Consider the following 19,514-nt stretch of genomic DNA (forward strand, 5'->3'; position numbering starts at 1 on the left):
AGTCATACTTCACAATAGCCCATACCTGACCCTATTTTCTATAGTAGCGCAGCCAGCGGTAGAAATCCGACTTGCGAGTAACCGAGGTGTACCCACTCTATTTATGGGCGCAGTCATGTTTTTGAGTGATTGTAAAGAAACAAAATACGAAATTTAAACGTGCAAAGTATGATTTTTAACTCGCCATCAATAACACATATCGGTGTCATTACCAAGTAAATATTATTTTTCATATGGTCCATGATACAAGATATAGTTACCTTAAGATTAAAAAATAGAAAAAGAGATAAATGTGTCTGCATGTGAACGAGGACTCACGCTAAGAATGCTTGGATTGAACATTTAGAAAAGCGCCCTCAGAGTCAATAACCAGATGGTAATTGCTGGGTTTCAGACAGAACGGTTTTCAGCTGGCAAAGCTAGATATTGGGCAGTACAGTTGCTATGGCAAAGATAATAACGTCACACGCACGGTGGATTGTTATCATGAAGTGCAAAATATTGTGTACAAAAATTGCCATTTATATCTAACTCTTTGACAAATTGTACAAACATCTATATCTGCCCTGGTCTGACAAAGCGAGCTGTGCACATCAGCTGACCCATATCAATGAGTGGCCCAGTAAATTTCGCGTTAAAATATTTTGTTTACGCAATGCCCGTTGGACTTACTGATGTATAAAGCAAGTAACAATTAATTCTATTTTATTCTTTAGTATAGTAATCATGAATCAATACTATTATTGACCATGTAAGCGTCGACTGTGCATCTTAAAACCCCCGGGCCGAGGGGATGGAGGGCTAAATTCGTCACTGGTTGAATAGGGGACATTGTCGCAAGATGTAAAAATACAAAAAATGTCGAAAACTGTCAAAGATATATACAATCTCATGTTACTACTACAGAGCTTTTTCGTTCGGTCGCCATTTGCAGTTTCGTTGTGTTTTACTTCCGTGTCGGCCATAGAAGAACAATTAGTGTGGAAAAGGAAATATGGCCGAGGTGTAAATTACCTCTCTCGAAGCATTGATTAAATTTGATTATTCATAACATGAGGGCTACTAAGTTTTTGCCCTAGTAATACCGTGGATGCCATACGTCGGGTGCCGTTCTTTCCTCCCCCAACTGTGACCGTGACATTGACCATTTTGCGACCGTCTTTGCTTGTGAAAGTACCACGGTCCTGAGGGATTGGCTTCGTGTCAATCAAGGCACACTACATAGTTAAATGTTCAAGGATAGAACACCAATTACACGCCTTTTTGTAACACGTTTTGAACGCGTCTGTGTTCAAATATGTTTAACACCAATGTTTAATTTTTTCTCAAAAAGTGAACGCATTTACACGTTTAAGGGACTGTAACACTTTTTGAACGTATGGACGTCGTTCAATCAAGGATGTGTTAATGGACACGAACACACTATATGCACTTGTTGAACACCTTTAATTTTAGGCGTTCAGGGGGTGTTAGAGCCTTGAAATAACGAAACATACCACTGATATTTTAGTAAAATTATTGTATTCTATACACTAACGATGTATCGAGTAAAATACAAGCATTTGAGTGCAATGGACAATTAAACATGATCACTTAATTTAGTTTGTCACAAGAAAACAGCAACAGTTTAACACTTTTCCTATCAAATAATGAAGAAATGTCCATACAGAAGATAATTCCAACACGGCATACTTCACACATAGAGTCTGGAAAATTTCAAATCAGGAAAATCTCTGGTGACATCATAGGTTTGCTTTCTGCCGAACGCCTCTCGTTCGTGGAACAAAAACTTTGACCAATTTGACTTACCAATACCAACGAATACGGCGCTTCCTGGAGGAATAGAACAGAGATAAACGCCGAATAGCAACCATTCAATAAATGTGATAATTGTGAACAATTTCAAATGCCCGCGGTTGGATAAAGCTGTTGTTTTACGGTTTTGCACAGACCTGAATCGACCCTGTAGCCCATGTCATGTAAACTTTTGCTAATGTTTGGTTCATTCTACACTGTAGTAATCCAAGTAAATTCGTAAACCAATCCAAAAGAATATAGAAATAAAGGGCAACGCCCTGACCATTAACGTTTATTGAAGGGCAAGGGCGAGAGGAAAGCCAAAAATTAACGGGCGATTCTTGTGGACCCCGCTATTTTTGGCTTTCCTGTCGCCCGCGCCCATAATGGTCCGGGCAGAGTCTCCATTATATTATCAACGAACCAAACAAAACCGTCAAGATTTAATGAAAATTTCCGACGCGAAATACAACGCCCCCCTGAACTTATTTTACACAAATGTTATATTTACTGCGTGCTAGTGCGCTGTATGCGTGCTCAATGAGTATTGCAATATAAGCAACGTACTGTCACGCGCGATGTATAAAGTTTGCAAATCCGAAGATTTTTCGGACAAAAGTGTCTAAACTTGGCCGACAAGTGCTCTATTTTATTTTGCGATCGATTATAGTCTTAATACAAATCACAATTTAGGTTTTAGCATGAAGGTACGATGTTTACGATATTGCGAGTTGTGAATATTATTATTCTTATTCACTGGTATAAAAAAAACACATAACTGTGTTTTTCGTCAGCCATGTGGCTCCACCAAGTAAGATGCGACCGACTGGGAGTGGTAATATAATGTTTCTTTAATCCAGTCGGTAGAGTCGAAGTAATTAGGGTCGACAAAATCGACAATTTCGAAATTATTGAGACAAAAATGGTCGGAGGCGGTAATACATCGCCCTTCGGCACAGCTGGACAAAGTAGATTTATCGATTATATTTTTAAAGTTTCAAACCTATAACGTCAAAAAAATAAATTATCAGCAGGCACTTTGTCGGATTATAAGGGAAGGCAGTAAATTGGTTTTGTATCCACGGTATGGCGCCCAAACAGCAGTTTTGTTCATGCCTTTGGCGGTTACTCAAGTGTGCACATAATTGAATCCTTTATAACAATCTAAACAGACAATTTACAATACGTATTGCCACAAAGAGACCGTCTTACTAACCATTTTTCTTCCATTTCCGGAGACATTTTCTTCATTTTTTTATATTTTGTACAAACAATGAACGATTTAACATTTTAAGGGAGGAAGCGAAGAATAAACCCACGCATGGTGGCGGCATTCAAAATTATTTCATCAAGGGGACAAAACATGAAATGTAAATGGCAAAATACTGAAAATGAATGCGAAATATGATCACTCATATCGTTTCATCGCGAGATGATGCATTTGGAGGACTCGTGAAGTACACTCCCATCAGCTTGGAAATACTTGGACAGCGAATGAAACATCTTTGCATCGGTTCCAAACTAATGTCAAAGAATATTCCTTTATTAACTTGTGACCTTCTCTTGAAATATCAAGTGTCTACTTTAATAAGCAGTAACATACTTACTCGCGCAAAGTTCTTGTTCCAACAGGGAAATAAAATAGTCATCACTGCGAAACTTATCGACATCAGGATTATGTAAATTAATGACGTCATCAATAGTCAGCACCTTCGGTTCATTTTCCGTCACCATAGAAATTTCTCGCACCACATGCTAAAGTGAGAAGAGAAAAGGTGGAAATAGGTTCGTGATAACGTTGGCGCCATTGTCGTGTTAAGAAAAGGTCATACATCATTCTTTATTGCAAAAAAGGTTGATGTATTCTACAAGTAAAAGAAAGCCGTCTCATTCACAGCACTCACGATTCCATTACTTATTTACTTATTTATTTATTTATTCATTCTGACATCCAACAGGCATAGCCCAATAACTGGATGCAAACAGAGAAAAATTAAAACATGAAAAAGACAAATTACAACATGCAGAAACTAATTTTAAAAAAGGCACTAAACAAGTAACAACAGAGACTGACAAACATCAAAAATTCTCGGTAGTAAAATGACTATCAGCAAGAGATAATAAAACAGATGACACTTGTGTTTTAAAAGCACTAAGACTGGTAAACAAATCAATATCAAAACGATAGACACTATTTAAAAGTGACATTGCCCGAGACGAAAAACAATATTTAGACAGGTTAACGCGGTGATTTGGAATCCGGAAAAGGTCAGAAGACCTGAGACGCCTTGGGGGCACAAAGAAAGTGAAGGAGCTATTAATATCTGGACAATCGGTAATGAAATTGACACACTTGTGAATAAAAAAAGATCTAAAACTTGACGACGAATAAAAAGGGGCGAAAGTTTAAAATAAGAACATAATGTAAAATAATTATCAACATTGTACTCCACACCCTCCTTAAAACAAAGAAATTTAATAAATTTCTTCTGAACTCGTTCAATTTTGTCAATGTACGACTTCTGGTGTGGAGACCACACTACTGAACAATACTCAAGGATACTCCTAACAAGTGCAATGTAAATACTTTTGATGGCAGTGGTATTAGTGAAGTCGCAGCAAGTCCGTTTAATAAAACCGACCAATTGATGTGCTCTTTTGATTGTGCAATTGATGTGATGTACAAAGCTTAGATTTTTGGAGAAATAAACACCAAGATCCTTGATGACATCAACACGTGTGATTGATTGCTTATAAAGCTTATAATTGGAATGAACTGGAATACGCTTGTTGGAGAATGAAATGACAAAACATTTTTTAAGATTTAGTTTAACTTTCCATGCTTTGCACCAATTACCAACAAGAGAGATATCTGATTGCAATAGTCTGCAATCCGATTCAGTTTTGATGATCCGAGAAAATTTCGAATCATCGGCATACAGAAACATGGTCGAATGATGGATAGACATGGGCAGGTCATTGATATAAAAATAAATAAAAGCGGACCCAGTAGTGAGCCTTGAGGAACACCAGAGGGAACACACATCTCCGCAGACTCGTGCCCACCGATGACAACCCTTTGTCTCCTACCCTCTACATTTTCCATTTTTCTTTAATGTTTTTGTTTCTTGCCATTTGACAAAAGTTATGGGCCGATAAGGGTGAGGTGCTTTTCAAATTTTTCAAATAACTTCTTTTCTATAAATATTAAAAGATGTAATTTTTACTGACTTTAAAACCTTAGTTCTCTCTTTTTGAATATTTATTGAGTATTGAGTGTTAAGTATTGAGAAGGGAAGGTAGATCCACACATAGTCCGGTAATTTTACGGTGTTGAATGTAATATATTGATGTTATTCCCTAATATTGTTTTTAGATCGACAAAGGAAATTATGAATGACATAATAACCTGACATTTGTGTACTTTCGTTAAGTTATACACAATTTCAAAGAAGGCATATGCCCGGAAATTTATCCCAGAAAAAGTTACGATATTTTCCGAGAACAAATATCGACTGAATTTCAACGGCGCAAACATTGGGTATTGTCGCGCCCGAACGTACACGGTTGCAATGCTTACGGAACTCACGTTATTGAGATCAGCATCGCGTTCGTTGTTTCCGAATATTATATACGAAATTCCTTCGGAAATTATACATAATGTTTTCTGCCAGCGGTCGGTCTGGATGAGCACTTGACTTATTGCAGTGGAAACTCCATGTCTACCGCATGATAGTACTCTGTGCGTCGAAAGTTCAGACAGCGGTGGTGTTTATGCCGATATGACCCCCCCTAAACTAAAACAGAATGACTCAAATTTGCTAAGTGGATGTAATTTTGTCAAACTCTAAAAATTATGACCGATGTTTACAAGTTTTCACGTCACACAAATTTTGATCGCGGGAGAAATACAGGCCGCGATGTTGTTTGTTTACATTGCCGAGCACATCAAAAATCAACGCAAAAAAGTTCCGACGCACCAAAATTGATGACATAGACGTGGGTTGTCGTGATGTAGAACGATCAGAGTGTAAATCCCAGTATGTTCTGTTCAGGGACGACAAACTTGACTTGTGCATATGATAATGTTAATTATTTAGCTTGTTTATAATTTGTTTCTTTGACAACATTGTGAAGATTTTTTCAAAATCACAAAAATGACGCACAATTATAACAGTGATGCAGTGGAAGACCAGAAAAAAAAACGTGTTCGTCTGTACCTACGTACGTACACAATAATCTAGCTACGCATATCAAGGTCAAGCACTAAACACTTACGGCATTGAGCCGGTGGACGTATTGTTACCTTATATAAAGACCTTAGCATAAAACATCGGCTTGTACATGTAACCCTTTGCAATACCTTGCTATGACAGCAATCATGTAGCGCGATGTCTTCCTGAATGAATACATGTGGACATGAAACACCACATCGTCGAACAAAGTGAACTTTACAGTGTATCAGGCTGACACAGCGTTCACGTGAAAATTTTGAAAGAAATTGATTCATGCATGTTCTAATGATGCCTCGAAATGATACACTGATGTTAGAAGATGATCTCATGGTGGCTGTATAAGAAGGCATATAATCAATCTATTGCGGTTTAAGCTGCAATGCATATAATCAATTCCGTCATTGGTTTTGGGATAAATAGAGCCAGGTATGACAAATAAGTACCCTCAATACTGTACGTACATGTAAGTCAAGAGAGAGTCTAGCTGCCCGAAATGACTATGAAAATGAGAATTTCTTGCAATCACGATGAGGCAGATAAAATTATAACAACTCATCCTGACATACCTCACGTGGTTCTTTGGGTGCAGTAGCAACGAACACACAACCAATGTCCTGCTCTTTACTCAGAGACTTCATGTGTGAAGCAACACGCCTTATGATGCCATTTTGATTCCGAAGCAGAGAGTGACATCGAGAATCGGCAGCTTTTTGCAGGTGACCGATGCGACACCTGCAGTAGGTTATTGAAGCGTTGTGAGATAAACAGTCACACAAATTCAGAATTAGTAATCAGCGAACCTACATAAAACTGTAAATTTTGTAAAGTATGCTTAGATAGCGATGATAACAGATAAAACTAACCTAATTGTTCCTTGATCCCGAATAGCAAAATTATATAAATTAATCCAGTATTTATAAAATAATCATTTAAAATTGACGTCACTTTGTCTAGGTTGAGATGTTGGCGGACATAACAAAGCGCATATTTGCACAAAATCAAGTTTTGCAAAGATTCATCCAATATTCAATTATCTGTTAACTAAAAGTAGAATCTATAAATAAATCAATTCTGTGTTACACATCCAAGGGCAATCAATGCATATACTCCATATGGCTATTTACGACAAAATTAGTTTTACAGGTACTTTCTTCGCTGTGTAATGGCTCAGCTGTTTGTTTGATTATTGTGCTGTTTTATAAATACCAAAATAAACTCCCTATCTTCTAAATGTACACTCACTCTTCACCTGTCTTGTTTCGCCAATGGAACCCTAGTATGGGTTTCCCGTCGCACAGTCTTGTCAGGATGTTTTCAGCAGCTGTTATCAAAAGTGATGTTCTGACTAGATGCCCTGCCATTCCATACGATACCATAGCCATATTTGGTAATTTCACCCATTCGAACCCAACTGGGGCAATCATCACCACACATCTAGCGTGCCTCGTCTTGTCGATTACATGCCACGCCTCTGCACCAGATGTTGGGAAAGTAATTGCTTTTATGTCCGGTAGTTCGATGTTGAGTTGTTCGTGTACGTAGTGACTTTGCTTTCTGTATGATCTTTGCAGTAAATTCATAACATTGTGCTCGAAATAACGACTGAAAAATATAACATTGCTTATGTGTGGGCCACATTTCTCCCTGAACTTTTGCATGCTAATGACAGGCATGAATTCTTTGAAGATACTGACATTGAACGTTTCCTCAAAGGAAACTCTTCCCATGTGGTAGGGTGTCCGATGGTGCTTAAACTCCGGAAGGACTAAAGTCCTGTTCAAGTAGACCGCAAACTGGATAGCAATCTTTAGCTGCCGAAATTGAAAGTTCGGCCCTCCGTCGTAGTGAACTACTGCGTAGAGAAAGCGGTTTTCCATAGCTTGACGTTTTTCCGCAGGGATGGTGTACGGAACACCAAAAGGCAGATTTCGTGTGGGTGAGCTATATCTCGTGACTGCTATGTTCGTGGTTCCGACATGATTGGTCAATGTAGAATGATTGGTCGGAATCGTGGTCAGTTCCATCTCAAAGTTTGCAGCTCCGTCAAATCCGACACTGTTTTCCATTCCTGTAGAATGCTTTTTATCAAATGGAGAAATAAAAATAGCAGAGGGTTCGAGTGGGATTTGAGATAATTATAGCTTTTATGTTACAATACACTGAATAGTCAGGTGGCTTAGCAACAAATAACAGCAAGATCGTTACGCGGATGACAAAAGTGCCAAATTTGCTACAGAGGTTCACATATGTGTGTAAATCAAAATTAGCTATTGCTCAAAAAAATTTTGGCCACCGGAAAGGCTCGATGACGTCATAAATTCAAAATGGCCGCCATTATAACGCTTAAAAATGGTAAAATACAGTTTTTTCAGCCAGTTTTCACTACTCTTGTAAATAAACTGACTCAAACATTGTCAATCATAAATAAAACATTGAATTAATGCAAATTAATTCTTATGATGACGTCATAAAGCCAAAATGACCGACCAAATTCAAAATGTCCACCATAACATTGTCTAAAAATTGTGAGAAATGTTACGTGCAGAGAAAACGAACAAAAGGGTGAACTCAGCAGTTAACGTTTAAACAAAATTTATTACAAAAATAAAACTAATTGCTAAGTCAGGGATAGAGTACAAGCTTTAAAAGTGTACAGATTACTTATCTCAGCTGGGACGGCAAAGCTCCAGTCTCAGAGTTGTAACAGTCAGTCGGATGAATGAACAGTCCTTTGGCTTGCAGGCTTGAAGCTGTACAAAGTCCACAGTATAAATCCAGCGTTGACAGTGAAGGTCTTGAAAAGTCTTGAGAATGACTACTGCTGGAGTTTAGTAACACACAAGAGACACGATCCCAAAAGTCTGACTGGAAGCTGAGCCGCGTCCCTTTTATAAAGGCATATAAGAACAATCTAGAACTTTTATTGACATGCTAATTACTGTTCTAAAATTATCTCCCTTACACAACTAATCAACTTTCCAGAACATTCCAAACATGACTAATTGAATTCAAGGTTGTGAGGTCATTAAGGGCAGTGACCTTGAGAATGTTCTAGACTAATTGAACTCAGGTCATGATGAGTGTGGGGTAAATGACCTACATAACACACCCCCTCTTCAAAAAAGAAAATTTTTCAATGAAAAATCTTTCTTTTACAAATGTAATCTTAAAAGTGTGAACAACAATAAGTTCTAAATACGAGAGAGACAGTCTGCAATTAAATTGTCTCTGCCTTTGATATGTCTAATGTCAAGATTAAACTCCTGTAACATTAAACTCCATCTTAGCAATCTCTGATTTTTGCCTTTGAATTTCTGCAGAAAAACAAGAGGGTTGTGATCAATATAAACCACTATTGGCTGATTTGAAGAAGTAACATAAACTTCAAAATGCTGTAAAGCTAATATCAAAGATAAACACTCTTTTCAATTGTAGAGTAGTTTCTCTGGGATTTGTTAAATTTGCGTGAAAAATAGCAAGCAGGATGATCTACACCATGACTATCCTCTTGCAATAAAACAGCACCAGCAGCCGTATCACTAGCATCTACAGCTAATTTGAATGGCAAAGTGAAATCTGGTGCAGACAACACTGGGGCACTTTGCAGTATGGCTTTAAGTGTATCAAATGCCTGTTGGCATTGCTCTGACCAGACAAACTTTACTTTCTTTTTAAGTAAGTTAGTCAAAGGCTCAGTAATTGTGGAGAAATTTGGACAGAATTTTCTGTAGTAACCAGCCATACCGAGAAAGCGCATCAGTTGTCGTTTGCAGTTTGGTATGGGAAAACTTGAAATGGCACTGATTTTGGCATCAACAGGTTTTACCTCACCCTGTCCTACAGTATGTCCGAGGTAAGTTACCCTCGCCCAACCAAACTCAGATTTGGCAAGGTTGACAGTCAACATTGCTTTGCTCAGTCTCTCAAAGAACTTCCGCATGAGCTTGATGTGTTCCTCCCAGGTGTCACTATACAGGACGACGTCGTCAACGTAAGCTGCACATCCGTCTAGCCCGGATATGACGTCGTTGATCATCCGTTGGAACGTTGCCGGAGAGTTCTTCATTCCGAATGGCATCACCTTGTACTGGAACAATCCGTCTGGTGTAACAAAGGCGGATATTTCACGAGCACGATCCGTCAGAGGGACTTGCCAAAATCCCTTCAGTAGGTCAAATTTCGTCACATACTTGGCTTTTCCCACTCGGTCGATGCAGTCATCAATCCTCGGGATTGGGAAAGTGTCTGTCTTTGTTAAAGTGTTGACCTTCCTAAAGTCCGTGCACATACGATAACTGTGGTCTGATTTGGGAACAAGTATGCACGGCGAACTCCAGTTACTTTTACTGGGTTCAATAAAGTCATTGTCCAGCAGGTATTTGACTTCTTCCTGGAGATATTTCGCTTTTGTTGGATTCAGTCTGTATGGATGTTGTTTTACAGGCTTACTGTCCCCAACATCAACGTCGTGATAGATGACGTTTGTCCTCGTTGGAACATCTTGAAACAGGTGTTTATATTCATGGAGCAGTTCTTTCACCTGTTGTTGTTGTTCTGGCTGGAGGTGTGCCAACTTTGTAGACTCCAGCTTCTCCAGGATTTCTGAGTTCTGAAGCTTGACCGAGCCCAGCTTTGAGTTTAGAGTATTTTCACTCAAGTCAGTTTCAGTATCACTATCTTCATAATGGTTTGAACTGACTGCACTGACAGGCTGAGTTATAGTAGGATTATCCCTATCCAAATATGGCTTAAGCATATTTATGTGACATAGCTGTTTTTGTTTTCGCCTGTCAGGTGTTATTATGATGTAATTTAAATCACTCAATTTCTTATCAATTAGGTATGGCCCAAAGTAACGAGCATGGAGTGGTTTGCCAGGAACCGGAAGTAGAACAAGAACTTTTTGACCTGGTTCAAACTTCCGTTTTGAGGTGTTTTTATCATATTTGGTTTTCATTGACTGCTGAGATGACTCAAGATTTTCTCTGGCTAATTCACATGCTTTAGAGAGTTTTGTACGAAAATCTGACACATATTGCAAAATATTCAGACAATCATCATCGTCTGATAGGAATTTCTCTTTAACGAGCTTAAGTGGGCCACGGACTGTATGTCCAAATACAAGCTCAAATGGGCTAAAACCAAGAGACTCCTGAATTGACTCTCTAACAGCAAAGAGCAAAAATGAATTCCTTCATCCCACTGTTTCTCTGTATCGAAACAGTAGGTCCTAATCATGGTTTTCAAAGTTTGATGAAATCGCTCAAGAGCACCCTGACTTTCTGGATGATAGGCGGATGACCTATACTGTTTAATGCCTAGCTGATCCATTACTTGTTGAAAAATACCAGACATAAAGTTGGAGCCTTGATCGGACTGGACACATTTAGGGAGGCCAAATAAAGTGAAAAATTTGACTAAAGCTTTCACTATAGTCTTTGTCTTTATATTTCTCAGTGGTATGGCTTCGGGGAACCGAGTTGATGTACACATTATTGTCAGCATGTACTCATTTCCTGATCTTGTTTTTGGTAGGGGCCCAACACAGTCTATTAGTATCCTACTAAATGGTTCTTGAAATGCAGGAATTGGCTGTAAAGGGGCCTTTGGAATGGTCTGATTCGGCTTTCCTACCATTTGACATGTGTGACAAGTTTTACAGAAATGTGCTACATCCTGCCTGAGATTAGGCCAATAAAAGTGACTGAGAATTTTATGATAAGTTTCCTGACTCCTAAGTGACCAGCCCAGGGCGTTTCATGGGCCAGGCGCAATATTTCAGCACGGTAGGGCTTTGGAACCACAATTTGATGTTTTATAGCCCAATCGTCATCAACCAAAACATCTGGAGGTCTCCATTTACGCATGAGAATACCAGATTTTGTATAATAGGAAACAGAGCTATCTGAAGTTTTACCTTCATCATCTACCCTGTCAAACAAAGACAAAATATCTGGGTCTTTGTGTTGTTCTGCAATGAGATTTGATCTAGAAAATGTCTGACTTTGGTCAGCAGTTTTACTGGAAGTTGCAAATCCACGAGGGATAACGGAATGATCCGTGTCAAACACCTGACTGAGAAAGGTGTCATTTAAGTCAACATCTGTGACATTATTTTTGAAAGTATTTTGATTCTCGGAATTTTTCTTTGACATGGCTCGAGTAATGGCACATGAAGGAAATAAATCGGGTATCTCTTGTTCAATTGGCTCTGGATCCTGATCTAAAGTAGGATTATCAGTCACAAGTGGATTAGTAATGACCTTGTCCCCAGCAAGGTCGTTTCCAAGAAGAAGGTGAATCCCTTCAAAAGGCAAAAAAGGCCTAATACCTAAAGCCACAGGTCCAGAAACAAAGTCCGAAGACAAATAGACATTATGGAGAGGAACAGGAATGTAGTCATTACAATCTACCCCCTTAATAAGAACTTTAGAACCTGAAAATGACTTTTCAGAAAACAGCAGGGTATCTGCCAACAAAAGAGACTGGGAAGCCCCGGTATCTCTTAAAATTTTGACAGGGGTAGCGGAAGAGAAATCACTAGAAAGTGATATAAAACCATCATGAATAAATGGCTCGAAAATACCCATAATGCTATCTTGAGAAGAATTGACCTTGACCTCATTAATTGGGGATAAGAGGGGTTTAACCTCAGAAAATGTGTTGCACACATTATTAGACTCTAATTGAGTTGATGAAGAAATAAAGCCGGTGGGCTTAGATCCACTTTGACCACTTTGACCTTCACGTTTTCTTTTCAATTTGAAACACTCTGACATTAAATGGCCGTCTTTCTTACAATAATTACAAGAAAGTGTACCGAACTGTTTGTCAGAAGGAGATTGAGACTTGGGATCTGATGATGTGGGAGTGTTACTTGAATTTTGTGAACTGTTGTCATTTGATTTTCTACTGTCCTTTGAGAAATTCTTGGATGAAAAGGAGGAGTTAAATTTACCTGCATTGTTTCTGTATGAAAAGGACTGGGATGGTTTGCTGAGAAAGGAAGATTTGTGGGTCAATGAATAATCATCGGCCAAACGTGCAGCAACCTCCAATGTATCTGCCTTTTGTTCATTGATAAACGTCTTGATGTCACTCCGAATGCACCTCTTAAATTCCTCAATCAAAACAAGTTGTCGTAATTTGTCATAATTCTGACTGACCTTTTCAGAAGAACACCAACGATCAAACAGTTGTTCTTTTGTTCGAGCAAATTCAACATAAGTTTGATCTTTCGCCTTCTCACAATCCCTAAATTTCTGACGGTACGCTTCAGGCACCAACTCATAGCCCTTGAGAATTAATTCCTTCACAGAATCATAATCTGAAGCCTGCTCTACTGACAATTGAATGTAAATTTCTCTGGCTTTACCCACCAAAGCACTCTGCAAAAGCATAGACCAGGACTCCTTAGGCCAATTCAGACTCTGAGCAATTTTCTCAAAATGAAGGAAATATTTATCAACATCCTTTTCTTGGAAAGGGGGAACTAACCTGAAATGCTTAAAGTGATGTCAAAACCGTGTGAATGGAATGATTTTCTTGACTGTCCAAGCTCTAAACGTTTCATTTCTAATCTTTCCTGCCTATCTTTCTCTCTCTGTCTTTCTTCCATTTCTAACTGCATTTGTATTTTTTCTTTTCTATTTGTAATTCTAGTTTCTTGATCTCCAAATTTGTCTGCATTTCTAATTCTAATTTTCTGAGTTCAAAGGAAGACTCAGGCTCATAATCTTTTAAGGCAGACTCCTCAAAATGGCCAGAATTAACTAAGTGTTTTGCAATCTTGAACTGTATTTCTCGCTTGCGCATAGATCTTTTGACATCTACTTTAAGGAAATTTGCCAGTGCTATGAGGTTGTCCTTTTTGAGGGAATCAAATGCGTCCTGATCAAGGTCATCCATAAATTCGTCTGGCTTGAATTCCGCCATGATTGAATTTTGCTGAGTTCACAGTATACAGTAGTTTTGAAAAGGCAGGCAAAATGTTGTCAAACGGCTCAAAATATTCGGATCCCGGACAAGCCCCCAATTTGTTACGTGCAGAGAAAACGAACAAAAGGGTGAACTCAGCAGTTAACGTTTAAACAAAATTTATTACAAAAATAAAACTAATTGCTAAGTCAGGGATAGAGTACAAGCTTTAAAGTGTACAGATTACTTATCTCAGCTGGGACGGCAAAGCTCCAGTCTCAGAGTTGTAACAGTCAGTCGGATGAATGAACAGTCCTTTGGCTTGCAGGCTTGAAGCTGTACAAAGTCCACAGTATAAATCCAGCGTTGACAGTGAAGGTCTTGAAAAGTCTTGAGAATGACTACTGCTGGAGTTTAGTAACACACAAGAGACACGATCCCAAAAGTCTGACTGGAAGCTGAGCGCGTCCCTTTATAAAGGCATATAAGAACAATCTAGAACTTTTATTGACATGCTAATTACTGTTCTAAAATTATCTCCCTTACACAACTAATCAACTTTCCAGAACATTCCAAACATGACTAATTGAATTCAAGTTGTGAGGTCATTAAGGGCAGTGACCTTGAGAATGTTCTAGACTAATTGAACTCAGGTCATGATGAGTGTGGGGTAAATGACCTACATAACAGAAACCAGTGAATCGATAGTGCTTTGACCCTCGTAATGTGACCTTGGTCCCGGAAATAAGGTTTTATGTTGGTTATTCCTCCTAGCGGCGTTTCGGGCCAAAGTTGGTCCCTTCTTCAGTCACTTGAATGGTTTTGTATACCCACATGCTCATTTTAATGGTAGTTATTGTTCATTAAAGAGAGATGCTGAAATCATTATGTTTTGGTCAGAATTTTGCTTGAATTGTTGCTCAAACCGTTCACTTGTACTCTCCTTGTGTTTGAATTTTGCTTGAAGGAGGATATAGTGTATGTTTTTCTTCCTTTTATATGTTATTATAGGTTTTCTGGAAAACCATGGCCAGCGTTTAATCGCCCTTCATAATTTCCAGATTCTTATCACATTGTTTGATTAGGCTGGTTTTGTTGAGGTTGTGCTGACTAGTGTTTTGTTACGTCATTACTCTTACTTTTGTTGATGAAGGATGGCTGACGTTTTGTTACATTCTTTTTTATACAAGCTATGTCTTTCTTTTTGTAATCTCTTTCTTAAATATTTTGCTTTGAGAAATTGACCTTTTTATGAAGTCCATATTGTTGTTGCATGTACATATCTGAGTAATTCACCTTCAATTAAGCATTTGAAAGTCGGTGGCAGATAAATATCGTCAGATGGTTTTTGTTGGGTTTTATAATCGAGCCATCTCTCTCAATTGCGTCAAGGTATGAGATTTTGTCGAAAAATGTTTAATTGAATTCCTAAGTTGAACGTAGAGTACAGGGTGTTACAATCCTCGACAAATATTCTGAATGTTAAAAGTTGATGTTCGATTCCTGTGTAAACCATGAATATGTCACCTTTTAAATTTCCATACGAATATTTGACCGGATTCGGGATTTAATATAACTTTCTCGTTTCATGGTATATGATATCAGCTATTTCTGGTGAGCCAATACTGCTTGCATAGATTCGTTTGTATTTTTCTAAGTTGAATTAAAATATGTGCGTTTCAGAATAATCGACAGTTAAGGCTTTCATGTACATTAATGGTTGGTTTTTGTATCATACTAGTTGGCAGTACTGTTTTAGAGTCCAACGCTACGATCGCTGCATTTATGGCTTCATTTTTGGCATGTTTTTCTACATTGATACCACGTCTTATGTTACCAGAATAGAGTTTGCTTGTTTTTTTAATTGGTTCTAACTAGAGAATAAAGTTTTTTGTGTCCCTGGCATATATAAGTCGTTTTGGACGATTGGTTTTATGACAAGGTCTAGAAATTCCGACATTTGTTTTATTGGGCTTGAGCAGCCATTTCTATTGAGACGTTGGGTGATGATTGTTTCTTCTGCTTTGGTTTTGTGTATTTTTGGCAGGAGATACCATCGTGGTGTACAAATTATTCTACTTATGGGAATGGGGAAACTGTAAATCACCTCGTCAATGATCTTCTTGTCGCAGATAAATGATTTCGTATACAATATCCAAGTTGTATAGTCAATGTCGCTAAGTGTTTTAGTGAACATTTTCAATTTGCAGCTGTCTATAAATTTCTTTAATGTCATTTATCTTATTCACAATTGCTATGCCTCATCCTTTATTGATGGGTTTCAATAAGATTTGTTTGTTTGTTTGTTTGTTTTTAGACAGATTGTACAGGGCAGTCTTTTCTGCCAGAGTCAAATTCTTTCTGAAGTGGGTTGCGAATGGAATTTCCTCTATCGATCTCAGTTGCTTCGAGAAAGTTTTACAATTTTTGGGTTTTCCGCGGTTACTAGTGTTGAACATGTACTTATCTTAGAACAGATGTCTGATTGATTGATTGATTGATTGCTTCTCATGATATCGCATAATCTTATGATGCGAATAAATTTGTTGATATCTCATACGACAATTTTTCTAGAGACTCCGGAGTGGGAATAAATTTCAAGCCTTTACTTAATGCTTTGATCAAGGTTTGATTTGCAAGATTGTTGATGAATCTGAGAATCTTTTTGATTTCTTATCTTTGTTTAACCTTCCATTTCTGCTTATGTTCTTCCTGGTGTTTTTTTTTTTATGTTTTTATGTTTTGGGTTTCCAAACAGCAAAAACTCGTCTGGTCACTTTTTTTCAGTTTCCTTCATCTTTGAATTCCTAACCAGTCTGGTAAGTGAACAACGAAAGGCAAAGACGCTTTTCATAAAATTCACGAAAGCTGCAAAAAAGTAAGCTAAGCTAGATTCAAAAAGCAGAAATAGTCTTCTTTTGTTCATAAAACCCTGACCGAACGATCTTTTTCAGGCCGGCACATCCTCCAAAAAGAGAACTACAGTAACTGTAGCACAAAACTATGTCACCACACATCGAGACATAAAAATCCAAGAAAATTCAAACGAAAAAGGCTTCTGAAACAAAGGAAGCAAAAGTCTAGACCGAAATCACAAACATAAAACCTTTTTTCAGGGACCAAGGTCACATGACCAGGGTCAAGGCATGATTTATTTACCGGTTTCTCGCCATGTTTTTCGTTATCATGAAATCACATCACTATTGATCTACTCACTATAACGTAACACTTTCAAAGGTAGAACCTATGGGTAAAGATAACTTTATTTCCTTTATATTGGTTCAGTTTTTCAGACAGAGGTCATTGTTAAAAATAAATAATTTATAATAGTTTGTAATTTGTGTCGGGCTTATTGGCTAAGTTTTAGTACATTTATCATTTATTTTGAGTTTATGGATTATCAAAACAAATTGTAGATTACCTTTAAATTATTATTTTGTCACGTAAATTGGCTATTTTACTAAGCACAGTGAACTTCAAAATAGGTCATTTTCTAATTTTCGGTCGCCATTTTGCTTTTATGACGTCATCACAATAATGAATTTGTATAAATTATATGTTTTGTATATAATTTGGGGTGTTAATTTCAGTACAGGGGATAAAATGCTGGAAACAGGCTTTAATTACAGTATTTGAACATTATCAGACGATAATATGGGGATATTTTGAATTTGGTCAGCCATTTTGGCTTTATGACGTCATCATAATAATGGATTTGCATCAATTTTATGTTGTATTTGTAATTTGGATGTTTGTGTCGGTTTATTAAAAAAATATTGAAAACTGCCTGAATTAGACGTATTTTACCATTTTTAGCCTTATAATGGCGGCCATTTTGAATTTATGACGTCATCGAGCCTTTCTGGTGGCCAAAATATTTGGAGCAATAGCTAATATTGATCTACACATATATGCGAACACCTGTAGCAAATTTGGCACTTTTGTCATCCGTGTAACGATATTTTTGTTACAATACCTGACTATAACATACCTCATTCACAAAAACATTGAGTAACATAGCTGTAGCAAGTTAGACTAAAAAAAGGCTATCAAAATGTTCCTCACTCTGCTGAAACTGACATTTATGACGATGAATATCTCGATATTGCCAATGTCAACGTTGTTAATATATTTGATCTAAAAATAACTTTTCCGAATCAAGGTCTTTTTACTGCGGCATAGCTCTGATTACAAGTAAGCTCTTCACTACCAATTACTTCGGACGGTCATTTTTCAAATTTCGGAACGCAGAGTAGAATATTGACATACTCAGCCAAAGTCCAAATATTTGATTGTTTCAAATCATCATAAGTGACAGCAAGGCAATTAAAATATCACTTGAACCGAGTGTTGTCACGTGATGACATCAGTAGCTACCAGTAAATAATAGTTGCGCCTGTTGTAACAACCCTCTGCCTGGCAGAAAGTAAGGCTATGGAACCCCGCATTTACTTACCAATCTCACCTTCGTGCTAGACCCTCCATACAGCTCTTGTCTGTATGGCGAAGTTTTCATTTCGGCGCGAGAGAACACTCCTCTGAACACTATAGGATATAGGAGGGCAGATATGGCCACCAACCCGATTAGAGAGAAGAAAACCGTTTTCAGATTAAGCATCGTGACATGGACCTGTCTAAATTTGACCTGCCTTGGTTGATGGAACTTCCTGCAGCTCCGATTGCCTTCATATCCCGATGGTTAAAAAACATTAACCGACGCCAATTATAAAAGCATTACTTTTTACATACGTGTAAATGCGGAAATCTAGCAGAGTGAGTGTATCTGAGATACCCAACATCACGTGATGGCCGTTGTTAGCCTTTTGGAATTTTATAATTAGTTTCGGAAAATGGAATTAACAAGCAATATCGACAGACTTAATTTAAGAGAAGCTACACTCACAACACACTTATCTATATCTAAATTTATAGTACATCTGTGTTACATTTGTAACCGCCTTTAATTTTGCAAAAGCACGTGTCACGTTGATACTGTTATCGTGAGACTCGGAGAAATGTATTGTTCACACTTTCAAATTTTTACCGTAACGATTTTTTCTCATCTCCTACTTATGAGGGCTGATTTTAAAGCTCTAAACATCGAATATTTTTCCCTATAGAGTTATCGCAGGGATGGTGGCCTTTTTGAAATTCAAATATTGGTAAATGTTTGGTGATTTGTTTCTCTAGTACCAAAACTTTTCACTGTAACAATGATTGTTTGTATTCTTGCAATTATTTGGTAAGAGAATGATTGACCATTTTATTGAGGAAAGTTGAAGCAATTTTTTTAATATTTCACTTACGAGGCGTATACTTCCTTAAACGTTTTGGTGTTGCCGTTTATCCGATGTTAAATGACCAGTAGTGAAACTTTGGATATTTGCGTCATTTTGTCTTGATTGTCAACTGCTCCTTCTTGTTCTACCATCAAAATAACGACAAGATAAACAGTATCCCGCATGTCAACTTATCCCTGTACATGTTTTGTGTGCATTTACATTGTACTTACAGCTAAAAGAGTTCCATATGTTTTAGGGGCGGAACAAGAAATAATGACCTACG

The 19,514-nt window shown here is 37.7% G+C and overlaps 1 protein-coding gene across 1 annotated transcript; it reads right to left on the reverse strand.

Annotated features, from left to right (window-relative positions):
* Positions 1-1,509: 1,509 nt before the first annotated feature.
* Positions 1,510-18,593, reverse strand: LOC139141418 (uncharacterized). Its single transcript, XM_070711044.1, has 5 exons — positions 18,406-18,593; positions 7,275-8,110; positions 6,599-6,764; positions 3,405-3,552; positions 1,510-1,833 (listed from the first exon to the last, which is right to left on the reverse strand). The coding sequence occupies exons 1-5, from the start codon at positions 18,565-18,567 to the stop codon at positions 1,694-1,696; spliced, it is 1,452 nt and encodes a 483-aa protein (XP_070567145.1). The 5' UTR covers positions 18,568-18,593; the 3' UTR covers positions 1,510-1,693.
* Positions 18,594-19,514: the final 921 nt, after the last annotated feature.

This window comes from Ptychodera flava, chromosome 10, assembly GCF_041260155.1.
Source record: "Ptychodera flava strain L36383 chromosome 10, AS_Pfla_20210202, whole genome shotgun sequence".
NCBI lineage: Eukaryota > Metazoa > Hemichordata > Enteropneusta > Ptychoderidae > Ptychodera > Ptychodera flava.

What these genes read in the sequence shown, in the direction of transcription:
- LOC139141418 (XM_070711044.1), bottom strand. Translation starts at nt 18,567, where the DNA reads ATGCTTAATCTGAAAACGGTTTTCTTCTCTCTAATCGGGTTGGTGGCC. An exon ending in CACCCAAAGAACCACGTGAG is followed by an intron (nt 3,553 to 6,598) that starts GTATGTCAGGAT and finishes TTCTCACTTTAG; the next exon opens with CATGTGGTGCGAGAAATTTC. An exon ending in GGAACAAGAACTTTGCGCGA is followed by an intron (nt 1,834 to 3,404) that starts GTAAGTATGTTA and finishes CTATTCCTCCAG; the next exon opens with GAAGCGCCGTATTCGTTGGT.